Genomic DNA, 17,438 nt, shown 5'->3' with positions numbered 1-17,438 from the left:
GGAGCGACATGGATATAAATCACACCTTGATTCATATTTGAATGACTAGACATGACATCACGCATCACACTGGTTGCTGGCTCAGGAAATATGGAAAGTCCATGTTCAAACGATATACAACCGAGACAGGATGAGTCCACGATACAAGTTTAATCCTCCCAAGACCAAAGAAGCAGAAAATGTGTTTCAAGCTTCTGGAAGTTATACCGAGAAAGGGAGTTCTTTACCATTCATTCGATAACCGTTACTTAAACTTCAACTTCCTTACCCACCTTTACCCCCCTTCCCCTGAGATGCGCTTATCGTATATCAAAGAATGATCGTCTACCAGTCATTTAGATTAGGGGGTTGTAAAGACGACACAAGAGGCGTTTGTCATAGGGAACTATACTTGCTGTGCGATATATGTAACCTTGAAAGAATTATCATATACTCCACACTATAAAAGTATGAATAATTGAGTACTAGCTATATCAGACTGTCAATACGAATACCAACTATGAACAATTAAGTGCTAGCCAGATCCAGACCATCCATACGAATACCGATACAGGTATCGTACATATATATCCTTATCACAAATATTGATAAAAATCCAGATCAAGACACAAGAAAATCCAAGTCCAATCCAAGCCACTGTCGCCATCAAGCATCGGAGATATTCTAATCCGCCAGTGATCCTAGGCAAAAGAGTGTATTCAGCCACTCAATTACCTAGATACACTCACTCACTCCTACATACTAGCAGCTCAGGCATGCGAGAGAAAGAAAAAACTTGTATTGTCAGGATGTAATCAAGCTTTACCCCTTGAGGCTTCACTCAGGATGAATAAAGCTGCTCGTCCAGAGAGAGTATGGGGAAGTGTAGTGTTTATAATGCTATTTCTATTAACTATCTATAATACCTAATTATTGGTAGGCTCGCGACCGACAGAAAAACCCGAACACCAAAAATCTACACCTCAATAAAAAATGTATATATATAAATAAATACTCGATACAATCCCTTCAAATCATTATAGATGATTATTTATTAGCTTTCGATCTTTATTCAACAATTTCGAGAGATTCAAAATATAAAATTGAATTAATACTAGATTTTGAAAAAGACTCTTTTTCAAATTTTCGCTTGTTTTGCGGGTTTGGTGTTCGGTTTTTTCTGTCGGTCGCGAGGTAGGATATCGTCTTATATGGGTATTTACGAATACGGAATTCATGTTAAACTTTCCTAGTATGTAAGCAGAATATATCGAATGCTGTAATTCTTATCAGTCTGGAAAATCTCTGGGTATACGTACCGATGTGGTCGATATACATCTCAAACAAGAACGAGGAGAAGCATCAAATTAAAGCATGCGAACACGGACTTCCTACCCATAGACACAACAAGAATATATAAATGATAATTTTTAAAACTGTTGAATTGAAATGAATAATTACTAGTATCGAAATGTGCACTATTAATCTTGGAAGGAATTTAATATACAAATTCTCTCTTCCTCTCCCTCTCCTCTCCGTTAAAGACCTAATAAAGACCCTTTCTATCAACCTACCCCCGACCTCCCTCTTCTCGCAACCCCCGCCTTTAGATACAACTCATCATTATCTCAACCCTCACACCCACATCCACACCCAGCACATCTCTAATGACTAGGAGCCGTCTTCCTCACCGCAACACTAATACTCGACCCATCATCAATCTCCTCCGCATTCCACATCAACTGCCACACCCCATCACAAACCGGCGTCGCATAGAAATTCGACACTATTTTCTCCGTGCTGGGATTCTTCCACATAGCCCAATTTCCAAACGCGATAAATCCCTTGGTCGTACCATTTCCAGCAGTCGATGCGCTAAGCCCCTTGGTAGTACTGTTCCCAACAACCGCTCCGGTAAATCCCACGTTGGTGAGTCTGCTAGAGGATGGATTGATGACGAGTGCGGATGTGGTTGTGTTGGTCAGTGTCACGTTGCTGCTGCTGGGTGTGACAATCCATTCGCTAGAAGAAGTTGGTGTGACTGAAAGGAAGGTGAGATGTTAGTTGGATTCGAAAACGGCTTGTGGGGGAATGAACATGCTTATGGGTGATGGAATTCTTACATGTGATGTTTGCGTTGACCTTGGAGCCAGCTGGAACAGTATTGCCGATAAATGCATTTCCTATTTGTTCGATTAGTTTTGTGAGACCAGTCGATAGTATACGATTATTAGCTTACCATCAGAGTAGTATACTGGAAGGCCACCAATACCAGTACCATACGCATATAAGTGAAATGAGTCGGTAGAGCTAGTATCACGTTTTTGGAGAACAGCAGCAGATGCTGTCATTCCTCCGAAGAGGAACAGGAGAGGAGAAGTAAATTTCATGTTTTCTTGGATTTGCAGAGAGAATGTATGGTAGTCAAACGAGTGAAAATCCTTATACCAGAAGAGGACGAGGAAGGGATAAAATGTATGAAGAGAACGAAAACTTGGGTATACAACAACTGACGTGGGAATGCGAAGAACTTACCGTTAATATTATATCGAACGGGAAAACAAATACCAGGTCACCAAAGCTCGGGGCCAACTTGTAAAAATCCCTTCTCAGCTTTATCATGCCCAATAGAAAAGCTTTTCAATACACCAAGAACTATCTTGGACCTCTGCTAGTCAGGAGAAAACATCTGACCCTGTGGAAGCTTGAGCCGTAATGGGGATAGATACACAATCAATAACGCGGGATGACAAGAACGAAAGTCAGTGCAATGGCATACCAACCCATCAAGGGTGCTTTCGTCAGCCTGGTCGATCATATGGAATAATTAGTCCACGCCACATGGTGGTTGGATGTGATAGTGAAAAACGTGCAATTGTACGCGGCTCTCGATCCGAATTTAGTTGCTTTGTGGAGTGGCTCGAGAGTGCTCATATCAGAATCCCAAATACGATCTGCACGGGTGTTGATGGGAAGGATTTCCCTCGTTGGAGCTCAAAGATTCTAACTCAAAGAGCGTACGTGATAAGACGGCAAATTTTCCGACAGTCCGAGCCATTGAACAGGCTCGAGACAGGGTGCGTGAAGACTGAAGACGAGAGGGATGAGAGGGAGAAGAGAGGCGAAAAGGGTCCCGCGACTATAATCCACCTGGTGGTCTGAGAATATCAAATCATATTCTGGGAAAAAGAAAAATCGGAATTTCGATTTAAAACCACATAACATCGCTACTTGGATTTTGAAAGCCTGCCAAGAATAATGAATTTGAATCAACCATTTACTAGATGTCGGGTTTTTGATGAAATCAAAATAAGAAATTTCATTGTTAATACATTTTGAATAATGTCGTGAGAGGCAGTTGAAGGAAAGTCGCATGGCAGCTGGTAGCTGGAGAGATATCGGGGAGCACAAGTGCACGGTTCCGTAGCATTTTCGTTGCAATGTTTCAGAAGATGAGATTAACTGATTAACACAACCTTGTGTTGTGATGAGTTGAATAATCTGAACTTCGTATCTGACGATGAAGAGCTGGAGTATCTCTCGGCACAAATCGAATCTGAAACTTGAAGATATAAATTTACAACAAAAGGTACGAAGTGTAAGGTTTCTATGTATATTTATAGAGCGAGTGGGGTCGACGAGATGGGTATGGAGGGGATACATTGATATTCGGCCGTCTTGGAGGTTAATAACTTCGGATCAATGATGATTCGAGGATAGATGAAATGGCTGTGCTAATTACGTCCGCAGACCACCCGATGTCAAGCTAACCAATTGAATGTATTCCATGTTTTGTTCGTATCGTTCGGCATGATCAAGCGATATACGAATGCAACGACGATCTCCCGTGAGTAGATCCCCCATCGTGTTTCAAACATTCTTCTTTCCGCGGGTATCCATTTTTCGTTTCTTCTTCCCTTCAGCCTCTCCTTTACGTCCTCGATTACATCCTTCATTGGTCTCTCTCAAGATTACCTAAGATGAGTTGTATCTTTTTCCATTCTCCCAAGTTACGCCTACCTGTTAAGCAACGTCGATCATCGAAAGATCTCCCGCTACTACATGTCAGATGAAACAGACGCGAGATCCTGATCCATGCATTCGAGACTTGGTTTTGAAGAATGTACTCAGCAGGAGTGGCGATATCGTTATTGTCATCTTTGGACATCACATTTTGCTTCGAAGATACCGGTAGTATGCAATCATACACAAGACATACTGAAATATCCGTTTGTAAAACGCTTCCACGGACTGATGATCGAATGACTATCCCAGAGCTCACAGAGCATGCAGGTCATCAGTCAAACAAAGACGATAAGGTGCCACCAATATCCATGTCATTAAGGTACTAAATCGCCACACGAAGCGAACTATTGTAGATGGTACCTGACTACTGAGTTGCAAAGCTTTCTCATCGTACCATAAGTTCAAAGAGAGAGAGAAATGCTCTAGCAGTACTCTCTATTTGGAATGGCTTCTCTCTTATTCGACCTTGGACATCAGTTAACACTAATACAAGTTGAGCCTACAAACAAAACTAGTCAGGTACGAGAATAAGTAAAATGTCCGATCACTTTAATCAAATGAAGAACTAATACCAAGGCTTGTACGTCGCGTAACCTTAGGACCCCGAAATTATTTTAGCTGCTCTAGCTACTCGTACCTTGCTTGGTAAAACATTTGAGAATGGATGCCCAGACGACATCCACCATTCACACCTTTGACCTAGGACAGATTCAAATGCAGGTCTCCTTTTCAAGTCTAACTTGTATGCTGGTCAAAGGCTCAGAGTTGTTATTTCAATTTAATTTCTCACAAGTATATTTCTGCCTGATTCTCAATGCGGCTGGTGGCATCCATTATTGACTACTGAGCTTGACAGATGCTCGTCCTAATACTATTTCGGGTTCCTCTTGGGATGATCAAAGCACTAAGATATTTTCGTTATCTGCACTGTCAATCTAGTACGAACTTGAGGTCTACCATGGTGGAGATCCGTGTGGTGGATTGCACTAAGATTTTGCGTCCTAAGTCCCTTTGAGGGTTTGTACGAAGACTGTACCAAGGAGAATGTCTACTTCGGTGCTCGGGTCCAGAGGACTTTGACGGTAAAGCATCGATGTGATTCCTAAGTAGTTTATCTTACCCGGTTCAAGGTGTTGAATCTCATCATTGCAAAAATATTCTTAAGGGAGATTCATTCCCACTGGTACAACTTCATTCTTTACAATCCAGAAATCCATTTTTCATTCTTTCCCTTTCCTTCTATATTCGCTTTCGTTTTTTCCTTTGGTAACCTCACTTGAGGACCATAACAATCTTTTATACTACACAAACTTCAACGCCGAATTTCATATATTAGAAAGTTTCAGGGAATTGCATCATGCGTCTTCACATTCTTTTGGCCTTGTGCCTTTCATTTTGCCAGATTCAAGCAAGCCCTCTTTTCGGATGGTCCTTTAATCCAATTGCCACTCTTCAAGCAGACCTTCTTAAAATCATCAACCAAGTCGAGTGCTTAGCTTCCACAAAAGTTTCTTATATCCCATCACTTCTTACTTTTGGAAACACCAATGCCGTTACATCAAATAAGTGTTCAACAACAAGTGGCAAAACTACCAGTGCCGCAGCTGTTCAAACTTCTCTCTCTTCTCTTCAATCTGTAGCTTCATCTAAATGGAGTTCGCTTCAGAGCTTATTGTCTACTACTACTTCGCTTCCTCCCATCTTTACCAGTAGTATCACCGTTACAACGGCTAACCCTACGAGCATTTCGAGTGCCACATCAACATCAACAACTGCAAATACTGTGTCTTCTACTGCCAAGTCATCTTCGATCACTAGCACAACTTCTCCAGTATCCTCTTCAACAGCATCCTCGACCAGCAAAACTTCAAGCTCAGCTGTAGCATCAGGAACCCCATGCGCAGGCAATACCGCTGCTGATAGATCAAAGTGGTGTGACTATTCTACAAGCACTGATTACTACAATGAAGTGCCAAATACTGGTGTCACTCGCGAGGTAAGAACTTTCTCGAGTATTCAATAACTTTCTCTAATCCTCAAATTTTAGTACTGGTTCAATGTTCAAGATGGCGTTGCTTCGCCTGATGGAGTTTCAAGATATGTCCAAACTATCAATGGAAGTATCCCGGGACCAACCATTATTGCCGATTGGGGTGATAATGTCGTGGTACATGTGACAAACAGTCTCGCTACCAATGGTTCAACTATTCATTTCCATGGTATCCATCAAAAAAATACCAATCAAAACGATGGAGTTCCATCAGTTACTCAATGTCCTATTGCATATGGAGATACTTATACCTACAGGTGGAGAGCTACTCAATATGGTTCATCATGGTATCACTCTCATGTTGGACTTCAAGCATGGGAAGGTGTTGCTGGTGGAATTATTATCAATGGTCCTGCCACGGCTAACTACGACGAGGATAAGGGAACGCTTATGCTCAGTGATTGGGGTCATGTAACTGTCGATGAGCTATACCAAAAGATTCAGACTATTGGTCCTCAATCAATGGCTACAGGTCTTATCAATGGTACCAACGTTTTCGGAGCGGATGGTGCTAGTAATCAAACTGGTTCCCGTTTCTCAACTAGTGTTGAATCGGGCAAATCATACAGATTCCGTCTTGTAAATAGTGCCATCGATTCTCAGTTCAAGTTCTCAGTCGATAGTCATACGATGACTGTTATGGCGATGGATTTTGTTCCTATTGTTCCGTATCAAACTGAGATTCTCAACATTGCTATTGGTTAGTATTATCCTTCCTCATCACACGAGTCTTCACTAACACCCTTCTCACAGGACAACGCTACGATGTAGTCATCACCGCAAACCAAGCATCCGTCGCCTCCGACTTCTTCATCCGCGCTATTCCCCAATCTTCCTGCTCCGAAAATGATAACTCAGATAACATCCGAGGCGTTCTACACTATGGTTCTTCAACCGGCCTCCCTACAACCACCGGCTACACTTTCACAGATGAATGTGTTGATGAACCTGTCTCCTCGCTCATTCCGTACCTCCCAAAGACCGTTTCAGCCGCTTCCAAGAGTCCCGAAGAAGCAGTCACCATTGCTCAAAACTCTCAGAAACTTTTCAAATGGTATCTTAACAACTCTACTTTCCTCTCAGAGTGGGAAGATCCGACTCTCCTCATGGTTCAAAACAACATCACCGCATTCGGAACACCGGATAATCTTGTCGAGGTACCCAACGCGAATGAATGGATTTACCTCGTTATCCACAGCGCGCTCCCCGTTCCTCATCCCATCCATCTCCACGGCCACGACTTCTTCGTCGTCAGCCAGCAAGCCACTACATTTGATGCCGCAACCGCCGTTTCCACATACAATCTTAACAACCCTCCACGAAGAGACGTGGCCACATTACCAGGAGGTGGATATCTCGTTCTCGCATTCGAGACCGACAATCCAGGAGCCTGGCTCATGCATTGCCATATTGGATGGCATACTAGCATGGGATTCGCAATGCAGTTCTTGGAGCGCGCGAGCGAGATCCCAAAGCTATTGGATACTAAGCAGTTACAGGATACGTGTACGGCGTGGACTGGACATGCCGTTATCCAGGAGGATTCGGGAGTTTAGATTTGGGGTGTTTATATAATCATTTCTTGTCGCTCTTTTTAAGATTTTATTTCTATTTATATTGGATGATGGATGCTAGATGCTAGATGTTAAATATCTAGTAGGGGAAAAGGGAGGAGACGAGGATATATCATATATCCAAGATTAGATACTCCAGTAGATGAGTGAGAGTAATGATAATTGATCATTCGTCTATGCAGACGAAGAAAGCAGGAGATGGGGAACAAGAGGAAGAGATATCAATGGATACCTAAATCGATGATAACACATCACCAAATAGTAGTATCTAAATATAATCTAATATAATTATAAAAAATTTGAAAAATCATATATCCAAAGCTAATCAAGACTATTACACTGTGTCATGAAGTCAAAAGATGGAAGTAATACATACTTACTCTAGGTTCTTATCTTTCAAACTGACCTCCAAATATACAATGTTTCACCTAGTCTTTTCCCTAGATCTACGCAATCGTATCGCGAGTTAGATAATACCTTCTACGTCTTTCTTTCTCTTGAAACTATTTCGATTATGGTTTTTCATTCAGTTGGATTTCAACTACCTAGTACTAGCTAGCTATAACGAAGAACAGGCTAGGCCTCCTTACTAGGGAGGCTAGCCTGCATTCATACTATCTATGTATGTACCAAGTATATTGATATCGAACTTATGAATACCTAGACAGGTATATATACTGTGATTATCCTCAACTACCAAGTGAATTGATATCAATATTAATACATTATGAAAGTAACTCCAAACCCACAAAGTATCTCTTGGGAAGATGATACCAAATTCTGAAGTTTTTAGTAAAGATTGCTAGTTTTTGATATACATGATATAAGCACTCTTATAAATTCGACGATATTATACGTCACCTATCTCATCGCCCTCGTCTTTAACTCTACTGGTTATGTAATAATTAGACTTTGTGCTACTCAACACCTATGCGATACGGACTTGAAACCAGCACTCTGCACTAAAAGGTAGAATTTTGTCACTATTTGTCCCCAAAATTTTAAGATGCCATACCATGAGATGATCCGAAACCTATCGGGAAATCACATGACGACCCCGCCCCCACCATCAAAAACCGTATCCCATTTATTAACCTTATGTAAATCGACAAACTCCGCGATACGCAATTGCCCGCATCATATTCTCACATAACATCATAATCACCCATCATATCATCGCAACGATTTTTCACGATGGGTCATCTCGCAACCTTCGCAACGTGCAATCTTAATCAGTGGGCGCTGGATTTCGACGGCAATCAAAAGCGCATTATTGAGAGTATTCGGCGCGCGAAGAAGGCGGGAGCGTCGTTGAGGGTGGGGCCCGAATTGGAGGTTACGGGGTATGGATGTCAGGATCATTTGTGAGTGTTTTGTTTTGGTTTCGAGGAGGCATTTTTGAGAGGGAATGGGAAGGGATGGGTTGGGCATTGTGGGCTTGGATTTGGAGGTTGGAATGATTTGAATTATTTCAATGATTCCACTGATCTGGATCCCCAAATTGGATTCAGTGATTGAAACTTTCTGATTATCGGACTTGCCATCTCGACTTTTAGAAGAGCCCTTGAAGAATTGAATTTGAGCTGATTTATATTAGTCTGGAATCAGATACAGAATTGCATTCGTGGGAATCTCTGGCGCAAATCATTGCTCATGAGGAATGTCAGGAAATCCTACTCGATATAGGAATGCCAGTTCGCCATAAAAATGTAAACTATAATTGTAGAATTATTGTTTACAACTCTAAGGTTAGTAAACCATTGGATTTTTTTTGGATGAGAAGCTGAAACTAATGAAACAACAGATATTACTCATTCGTCCCAAGCTCTCTTTGGCTTCAGATGGTAATTATCGTGAGCAGAGATGGTTCACACCATGGAAAGGCGAGAGAATCGTCGAGCAGTACTATTTGCCAAGACTGATCACGAAAGTAACGGGACAACATAAAGTTCCAATTGGAGATGCTGTTATCAGCACTTATGATTCTTGTTTTGGTGCTGAGACTTGCGAGGAGTTATTCACGCCAAGGGCACCACATATAAATATGTCATTGGATGGTGTTGAGATCTTTACCAACAGTAGTGGTAGTCATCATGAGCTTCGAAAGCTAAACATTCGTCTTGAGCTTATCAAGGAAGCTACTTTGAAGGCCGGAGGCATATATTTATATGCTAACCAGCAGGGCTGCGATGGAGATCGCCTTTACTATGATGGATCCGCCATGATTGTTGTCAATGGTAAAGTTGTTGCTCAAGCAAGTCAATTTTCTCTATACGACGTAGAGGTGGTAACCGCCACTGTTGATTTAGAAGAGGTGAGGGCATATAGAACCTTCAGATCCCGTGCCATGCAATCGAGGGAAACAGCAGCATACGAAAGAATCGAAGCTGGTATGAGCCTTTCGAGTGACGCTGAGGACGTGAATCCCTTGGTGCAACCTACCAAGGAAATTCCAATCAAATATCACGTTCCTGAGGAAGAGATTGCACTTGGTCCAGCTTGTTTCTTATGGGATTATCTTCGTCGATCTCGTCAAGCGGGATATTTTGTGCCACTCTCTGGAGGAATCGACAGTTGTGCTACTTCAGTCATAGTTCATTCGATGTGTCGAATCGTCTATGCAGCAATTGAGAAAGGCGATAACCCTCAGGTTGTTGAAGATCTACTCAGAATCGTTGGAGAAGAGGAAGACAGCACATGGCGTCCATCCAGCTCACAGGATATTGCCAATCGCATCTTCCATACTGCTTATATGGGATCTCAAAATTCCTCAGCGGAAACACGAGGTCGCGCCAAGGATTTAGGTGGAAAGATTGGTAGTTATCATCTTGATTTCAACATTGACACTGTTGTTTCAGCAGTCACCACATTGTTCACAACCGTTACCAGTTACACGCCTAAATATAAAATGTATGGAGGAACGCCGGCATCGAACTTGGCATTGCAAAACATCCAAGCTAGACTTCGCATGGTCTTAGCTTATCTCTTTGCCCAACTCTTACCTACTGTTCGTGGAAGAACAAAACCCGGATCTTTGTTAGTGCTAGGATCTGCAAATGTCGACGAATCACTCAGAGGTTACTTCACCAAATACGATTGCAGTAGTGCAGATATCAATCCTATTGGCGCCATTTCCAAAACGGATTTAAAAAGATTCATTCTCTGGGCCAGTACAGAATTTGAAATGCCGCTCCTCCAAGACTTTATCGACGCTCCACCAACCGCTGAACTCGAACCCATCACCGAGGATTATGTACAGAGTGATGAGGCTGATATGGGTATGAGCTATAACGAGTTATCAATCTACGGTCGTCTTCGCAAAGTTGATAAATTAGGACCCTATGGAATGTGGACTAAACTTCTGCATGAATGGGGTCATGTCCTTTCCCCAAGAGAGATCTATGAAAAGACTAGATGGTTCTTTTGGTGCTATTCTATTAATCGTCATAAGATGACTACCCTTACACCAAGTTATCATGCTGAGCAATATTCGCCCGATGATAATCGATATGATCTGAGACCATTTCTTTACCCAGGCTTCTCGTTTGCGTACAGAAAGATCGAAAAGGCATTGAGTGCTATGGGGGTAGCTGCGGATAAGAAACCGGAGGTAGAGGAGGGAAAGAAGAATGAATAGATAGATGGTCTCCTAGATTGACAATTACTAGGTCCGGCTTAGACAGTATTAGAAGTCAATCAAAACCAGCTTTCATACTTTATCCATCCTTCGATTGGTGATGCACATCAACAGACCTTATCACCACAAGACCCATTGAAAGAATACTAGACCAATCATCCAACTAACATCGAGCTTCTCAATCAAATATGGGCAGTAGATCACGCTCCACCATTCCACTCCTTCACCACCTTCGTCCTCCCCTTCCACTGCTCCCACCTAACTCTTCCCCTGCTTCCCCAAGGCCAAAGCACATGCGTAAGTTTTCCAGTAATCAAGTTTATCGCGATCGGTCCATAATGATTGCTATCTAATGTTTTCCTCGCATCGGCATTATCACCCTCAACCCAGACGTGGCCCGCAGGTATATCGGCATAAGGGTAGGGATAGGGGGCGTGAGTGTAGACGCGGTCACCTGGGAGCGCGATGATGCGTTTTATTGCTAGGGTTTCGGGATGGTAGGGGGATCTGTTTTGCGGGAGGGGAAATCAGCTTGAGCTTTGTATTTTATGCTTTGAATATTGCTTCTTGCATGTGAATATGCAAATTGGAAAATAGAGATAGAACAGATAGAGAAAGAGAAATCAAACCTACCGGAAAGAAACAAGCATTCCCCTTTCCAAATCTCTTCCCTTCCTCCTCTTATCCACTAAACACACATCGCGCGTCAAACTCTCATTATACCCCGTATTGAGAAACGGGTACATAGAGGCGCCATTGATGATATGCAGCTCGGCGATATGGTCTTGGAAGAAAATAGATGCGGGGATCCAGGAGGCGATGATGAGGGACCAGTAGGTGAATTCTTTGAGGAAGGGAGGGATGCGGGAAGATGGGGATGTGGATGGGGATGCGGGAGATGAGGTGGACAATTTGCGGGAGTTTTTATTTTTGAAGAGAGAGGAGGGTTTGAGAATTGAGGAGAGGGGGAAGGGAGAGGTTTTTAGGAAGGTAAGGAGACGGGACATGGTTTTTGGAGGAGGGAGAGGAGGGGAGGCGCATTTTGGAAGAAAGGGAAGGCTGAGGTGAATGTGGAGGGTGGGTGGAAAATGTAGTGATTTCTCAGCCTTGTGCGTGGGTGGGGTGGATTGTGGAGTTTCTATTCGTATCGAGGCTATCTTATCACCTCCATCGAAAAAACATCTGATAAAATAGTAACTATTTTATTGTTTGTAACTGTATCAAGGCCGATTTGAATCATCCGAACGATATATTAAAAACGAATTTCTGCCTAATATAGTTATAAAAATTTTAAAAAGAAAAATCGCATTACATACCTATATTATATAGAATATTACTACTAAATTCTAGATACATTTTTAGCTTAAATCGAAATCTCTTTTTGAGGTTTGTCCAAATGATTTAATAGGCCTCGGTATATAGAGGCCGATAACGCGCATTTGGTCAATACACTAAAAATGACTGCCGCTCCTGCACACTACATTATCCTTGATAGCAAGTCTAGTGATGAAACAAGTCCCCTTCACCCTTGATCAACAGATGCTAGATTATATCCTCGCAGGTAGTGCCTAACAGAGTGATGCAGCAGAATGCTCTCCATACTCGATGCAAAACGAGATATTTATATATACTACGCTACGTTTTGGAGAAAGAAGTTAAATGCTTAAACCCTCTCACGAGAAACCCTTGGCCTAACACTATGCCTTGTCTGCTAGGTACTTCTTAATAAGGCTATACAAAGTAAAACTTGCATCCCAGCTCAAGTCAGCAAGGTTCTAACAGGATATATGCTTTCATTTCCCTTTGCCTAATGTCTATCTACGCTAATAGTTATTACCGACTTCAAAGGTTCACTGTTTAGCTTCGTTTGCTTTTCTTTCCAATTTTCACATCTTCTTTCCTTTTCTTACGAGAAAGAGAGAATGCCCTTATTTGTAACCAGGTTTGGTTAGATTGGGCGACATCGGACCGGTAATAGAGTCATTCACAGCAGCATGGCTTGGCTTTGACACGATCCTTACTGCGTTTTGTCATCGTCAAGAAGCTGAATCTTGCAATACCACAAGCTCTTCGAATCACATCGGCTTCCTTCAGTAATAGGACGATAACGCTCTCCTCCATACAAGATCTAGGCATATTGGCTAAGGTTACTCAAAGCTCGGAGGGACTTATTTATTTCATCAAGTGAAGAAAATCACATTGAACTTACGAATCCTGGTAGTGATGTCAAGCCTAGAATTCCGAATCCGAGTACCGTTTCTTTCCACCCGAAAGGCTCATAACCCAGGTTGGACCGGCAAGTACACTAAATCACCCACGAACGAATTATACAATTTGTTGGGAATGCGAGAGAAAGTCGTATTTTCGTTTGTTCTTCCCGTTTCGAAACTCTGGGGATTACGCCTCTAGAAGTATGTATCCCCCTTTACTCCGTTTACATCTACCTTCCCCACTCCTTCCTTCCCTCCCTCCCTCTCAACCTAAACTACCACACCACCCTCGAACAGAAAGCACTAAAAAGCGTCACAACCCCCATCACCAATCCCCCTACCATTTCGGCAACACATCCAGCGAGCTCTCAGAACCAGCGCATCGGGTTTCCGAAAAAGACGAATATCTTAAGCGAGTGATGACTAATATGAACTCGCTCAATGTGTTTAGAATGGATTTTGTCAAGGCCTGGAGTCAGAATTCGTTGATGGTGGAGCGGGAGCGGGAATTGTGCCTGAGGGTGAGGGTGGGAGAGTATATGTGATGGGATTCGTGATTCGTGATTTGTGATTCGTGATTAGGAGATCTTGCGCGTGGCGATGCAAGGTGGATGGAACCTTATTGTTAGTGTACGATTGCTCTGTCTTTTCTGGGAGTAAATGGAAGGCGCAATTGATTCAAATGAATATGGGGATGAGGCACGATGAGCGGATGGATGTGAATATTTACTACCTACTCATTATATGTTGTGTTTATACAAGAAAATATAATTTCATATGAGACTACTTCATGGAGCTTTGCTTTACGGTAGATTGTTCTGGTGTGCGACTTGTCGAAAAATGAATGAATATAGATAGATGTATGTATGTGTGTACTTAGACATTTATATCTTGCGATTAACTGAGGAAGAGTATTATATCCAATCAATTTGTAGAGGTAGATGCACAAATTTCAAAATCAAATCCAATATATATATCATCTCATTCTACACTACACCAAACTAAACGATATATATACCATGGTACATCGATACCCCTATCCAGTATCCACCATGCGCTATCTACTTCCTCCAACCATTCATCTATCCATTCATGTATCTATTTATAACAATTTCCCACACAAGCCATATCATCTCATCTCATCTCACCCAGCTCTTCGTTAACATTCATAAAGACAAACTCGTACAATCTATAAGCACATCGCATCGCATCGAATCGCATCGCATTCCATCCTAACCTGTCGTATCATATCCCATCATCAATCCATACAGCCTCCCAAAAACCAACAAAATGTCAACTATCCCATCCCATCATACAAAGAAGAAAAAGCAAACCAATGAACCCCAAACTAAACTAACCCAATCCAATCCGCAAAACTTGCATTCCATAACCAGAAATGAAAAACACTCTAAGCACCATAACCCAACCAAAGAAGAGATTCAAGTAAGAGCTAAGAACCTCCTCACCTAAGGACTCAAAATATCCCTCACAATACACAAAATCCCATTATCAGGACAAACCTTGTCCCTCACCAACCCCTTGGTCACCGGTCCCGTCGGTCCTCCCACATACTTCCAGAAGCCAAAGAATTTGCTCTGTCTCTTATCATCTTCAGGATACTGAGCATCTCCCCACTTTCCCAAGTACTCCATCGCCTGTACTGGACTATTTTCACTTGCTTTTGAGAATTCCTTGGTCCTAGCATCGTATGTGTAAAAATATGATGAGAGAACTGGATCCCATATTGTTCCCCTCGATGTATAATCTTGGAGTAATCCGGCTGGCAAATTTAAATCCGGGATTGTATGATCATGGGTCCCCGAAATCGCATAATTAGCATGACTTCCTCTCGCCGAATAAGCAATTGGTCTCTTTCCACTCTTCTCAACCACCGAATACTTGAAAGCTTGTCCGTTTGCATGCTGTGAGTACCAGACCGCCTGAGGAGTACCGTTTACGAAACGAATCATGTTATGTTCCCAATCTCCTATATGATTACCTAACTCTTGACCAAGTACTGTATTTCCTTGATTATAGGCATAGAAGTACATGTAGAAGACATCGACCAAACCATCTCCATGATCGGTAAGGATAACAGAACAGGAGATGGCATCTTGAGTGCGACCGGTTGTGGAAGAAGGGACAACTCCGGTTAGGAAGGTAGGGGAGGTGGTGATATCGACTGTAGATGTTAAATAGACTTCTGTGCCCCAATTGTTTAGTTGATCAATTGTCTCGAGATTGAGAGGGGATGGGAGAGTGTCCTCTGGTATCAACGAACGGTTGACATAAGGTTTAGTATTAAGGACTTGGGCGTATATGTCCGAAGGAAAATACATTTCTGATTGATCTAACCAGACGAGTGGTGCTAATAAACCCACATGTTAGTGAATACTGTAATGATATGAATGTCTGATATATTGAATGAAACTTCTTACCATAATCAAATACATATGAAGGTAATGTAGTATTAGGTAATGTAGCTGCATTACCAAATCTGAACATTGCCAATCCCAAGCATGTCAACATATGCTGCTGTTGGTATACCATTGTAATCAATAGAGCAATTGCTATGAGCTTTGTAGATACGAGTTAGCTGTTTGAGTTCAATTTCAATTGCGATCCTGATATTGATTTTGACCCCACCAAACTTGTATGGGCCGAGGATAGTTATAAGAGGGGGAAGTCCGTCACGAATCACAAGAGTCAACATACCTCCAACCATATCGCAGCCCCCGGCAGCCTTTTTCTCGTAAAAAATCTGGACCATCCACAAAGCCATTGAACAGCTAAAGCATCAGCGTCTACTACCTCAGCATCTACGCCACTGGCGAGGCCCTTCTCCTCGTCCATTCTATCGGTCGATTTCTCCACGGCCATGATGTCCGTGGCTGATTCCTAGGAACAGTTCTAAATGCAGGCTCCAAGGATTCTATGTCCCACCTCGTATAGTATAATATCCGGCCGTTTCGTAAAATATTCTATTCGAATCCCAACAGACTCGCCAACCTTGATGCGCAGCGTGAGCGCGGAGAATCAAATCCGACCTCAATCAAGTATTTCGAGTCCCAAGTTCCTGGCCCACTACACAATTCTTCGCAAGACCAATTACGATCCTCTCGCAATGTAATTTCTCACAATAAATATGATGTATAATCTTCGAAATCCAGTTCGTCGTCGTAAAAGTATCGACGTCTCTTCTTCCCCTTACTTGTCTTAACTCTTCGAATCAATAAAATCCGCAGCTTCCCTACGGCCCGCGCTTCTCCTCTAAATACCAACTCTCGTCGCACCGAATAGGTATCGTGCCTACACAAGTACCGTAAAGAAAGAAATCATGCAGAGCCCGCTCGTGCACATATAATCATCTACACAATGACTGAATCATGCATTCACTGCGTCCGTCAAGAATACCTTCCAACTGAGTCAATGGCCGAACCGGAGGGCGGGAAACCGGTCAAGGTCGGTCTGTTGGTTGGAAAGCTTAAAAAGGTAGGGTTATACACAAGGGAATCCGTTCGTATATATTCGAGTCATCTGTAACAGTAGAAAGAGACCATACAACCATAGTTTTGTTCGTGGCCATTAATAAGAAGTACACACGCAGTCCACGGGTAGATGGGATCTGCCAAAACTGGTGGCTGATAAGTGGCTGATAAAGGTTTCAATGCAATCAACTTCCCCAATTGGTCCCAGCTTTCTTACATCATCTTACACCAACATTTCCTCGGCAGTTTCCACTCCGCAAAGCGCCACATGGGGATCGGACTGCTAGCCGATTGGTTGACTTCTCTATTTATATTTTGGTCATTCATGCATCAATAATCCCAGCCATTAACCGATTTACAAACCCATGGGTTCTTGAATTGACATCTGACAACGAGCTTTGATAATGTCTCTTGATCCATTTTATCATACGCTCCCGAGTAGTCATTTTAAGTTTCGCAGGTTTCAGACTCTAT

General features: G+C 42.4%; 5 protein-coding genes across 5 annotated transcripts; 2 read left to right on the top strand and 3 right to left on the bottom strand.

Moving 5' to 3' along the window:
- Positions 1 to 1,643: 1,643 nt before the first annotated feature.
- On the bottom strand, positions 1,644 to 2,369 carry EAE97_010634 (uncharacterized protein; the record flags this gene model as incomplete). The annotated part of the gene is made up of 3 exons (XM_038881149.1): positions 1,644 to 2,020; positions 2,103 to 2,162; positions 2,219 to 2,369. 3 exons carry the CDS (start codon positions 2,367 to 2,369, stop codon positions 1,644 to 1,646), a joined length of 588 nt encoding a protein of 195 aa, XP_038728010.1.
- Positions 2,370 to 5,362: 2,993 nt separating this feature from the next.
- EAE97_010633 (uncharacterized protein) lies at positions 5,363 to 7,611 on the top strand (the record flags this gene model as incomplete). The annotated part of the gene is made up of 3 exons (XM_038881148.1): positions 5,363 to 6,001; positions 6,053 to 6,755; positions 6,809 to 7,611. 3 exons carry the CDS (start codon positions 5,363 to 5,365, stop codon positions 7,609 to 7,611), a joined length of 2,145 nt encoding a protein of 714 aa, XP_038728009.1.
- A 973-nt stretch (positions 7,612 to 8,584) lies between these two features.
- EAE97_010632 (uncharacterized protein) lies at positions 8,585 to 11,266 on the top strand (the record flags this gene model as incomplete). The annotated part of the gene is made up of 3 exons (XM_038881147.1): positions 8,585 to 8,993; positions 9,227 to 9,377; positions 9,434 to 11,266. The coding sequence occupies exons 1-3, from the start codon at positions 8,824 to 8,826 to the stop codon at positions 11,264 to 11,266; spliced, it is 2,154 nt and encodes a 717-aa protein (XP_038728008.1). The 5' UTR covers positions 8,585 to 8,823.
- A 200-nt stretch (positions 11,267 to 11,466) lies between these two features.
- EAE97_010631 (uncharacterized protein) lies at positions 11,467 to 12,273 on the bottom strand (the record flags this gene model as incomplete). The annotated part of the gene is made up of 2 exons (XM_038881146.1): positions 11,467 to 11,773; positions 11,900 to 12,273. 2 exons carry the CDS (start codon positions 12,271 to 12,273, stop codon positions 11,467 to 11,469), a joined length of 681 nt encoding a protein of 226 aa, XP_038728007.1.
- A 2,166-nt stretch (positions 12,274 to 14,439) lies between these two features.
- On the bottom strand, positions 14,440 to 17,095 carry EAE97_010630 (uncharacterized protein). The gene is made up of 3 exons (XM_038881145.1): positions 16,192 to 17,095; positions 15,915 to 16,053; positions 14,440 to 15,844 (listed from the first exon to the last, which is right to left on the bottom strand). The coding sequence occupies exons 1-3, from the start codon at positions 16,354 to 16,356 to the stop codon at positions 14,943 to 14,945; spliced, it is 1,206 nt and encodes a 401-aa protein (XP_038728006.1). The 5' UTR covers positions 16,357 to 17,095; the 3' UTR covers positions 14,440 to 14,942.
- Positions 17,096 to 17,438: the final 343 nt, after the last annotated feature.

This window comes from Botrytis byssoidea, assembly GCF_014898295.1.
Source record: "Botrytis byssoidea strain MUCL 94 chromosome Unknown BBYS_029, whole genome shotgun sequence".
NCBI classification, from domain to species: Eukaryota; Fungi; Ascomycota; class Leotiomycetes; order Helotiales; family Sclerotiniaceae; genus Botrytis; species Botrytis byssoidea.
This window is presented reverse-complemented; position numbering and strand designations above follow the sequence as displayed.

Bases quoted from the DNA above. Each gene is read 5' to 3' on its own strand.
- EAE97_010630 (XM_038881145.1), bottom strand. From the start codon at position 16,356: ATGGCCGTGGAGAAATCGACCGATAGAATGGACGAGGAGAAGGGCCTC. The intron at 16,054-16,191 runs GTATGTTGACTC...GTATCTACAAAG, and splicing joins GGGCTGCGATATGGTTGGAG to CTCATAGCAATTGCTCTATT. The intron at 15,845-15,914 runs GTAAGAAGTTTC...TGGGTTTATTAG, and splicing joins TTCATATGTATTTGATTATG to CACCACTCGTCTGGTTAGAT.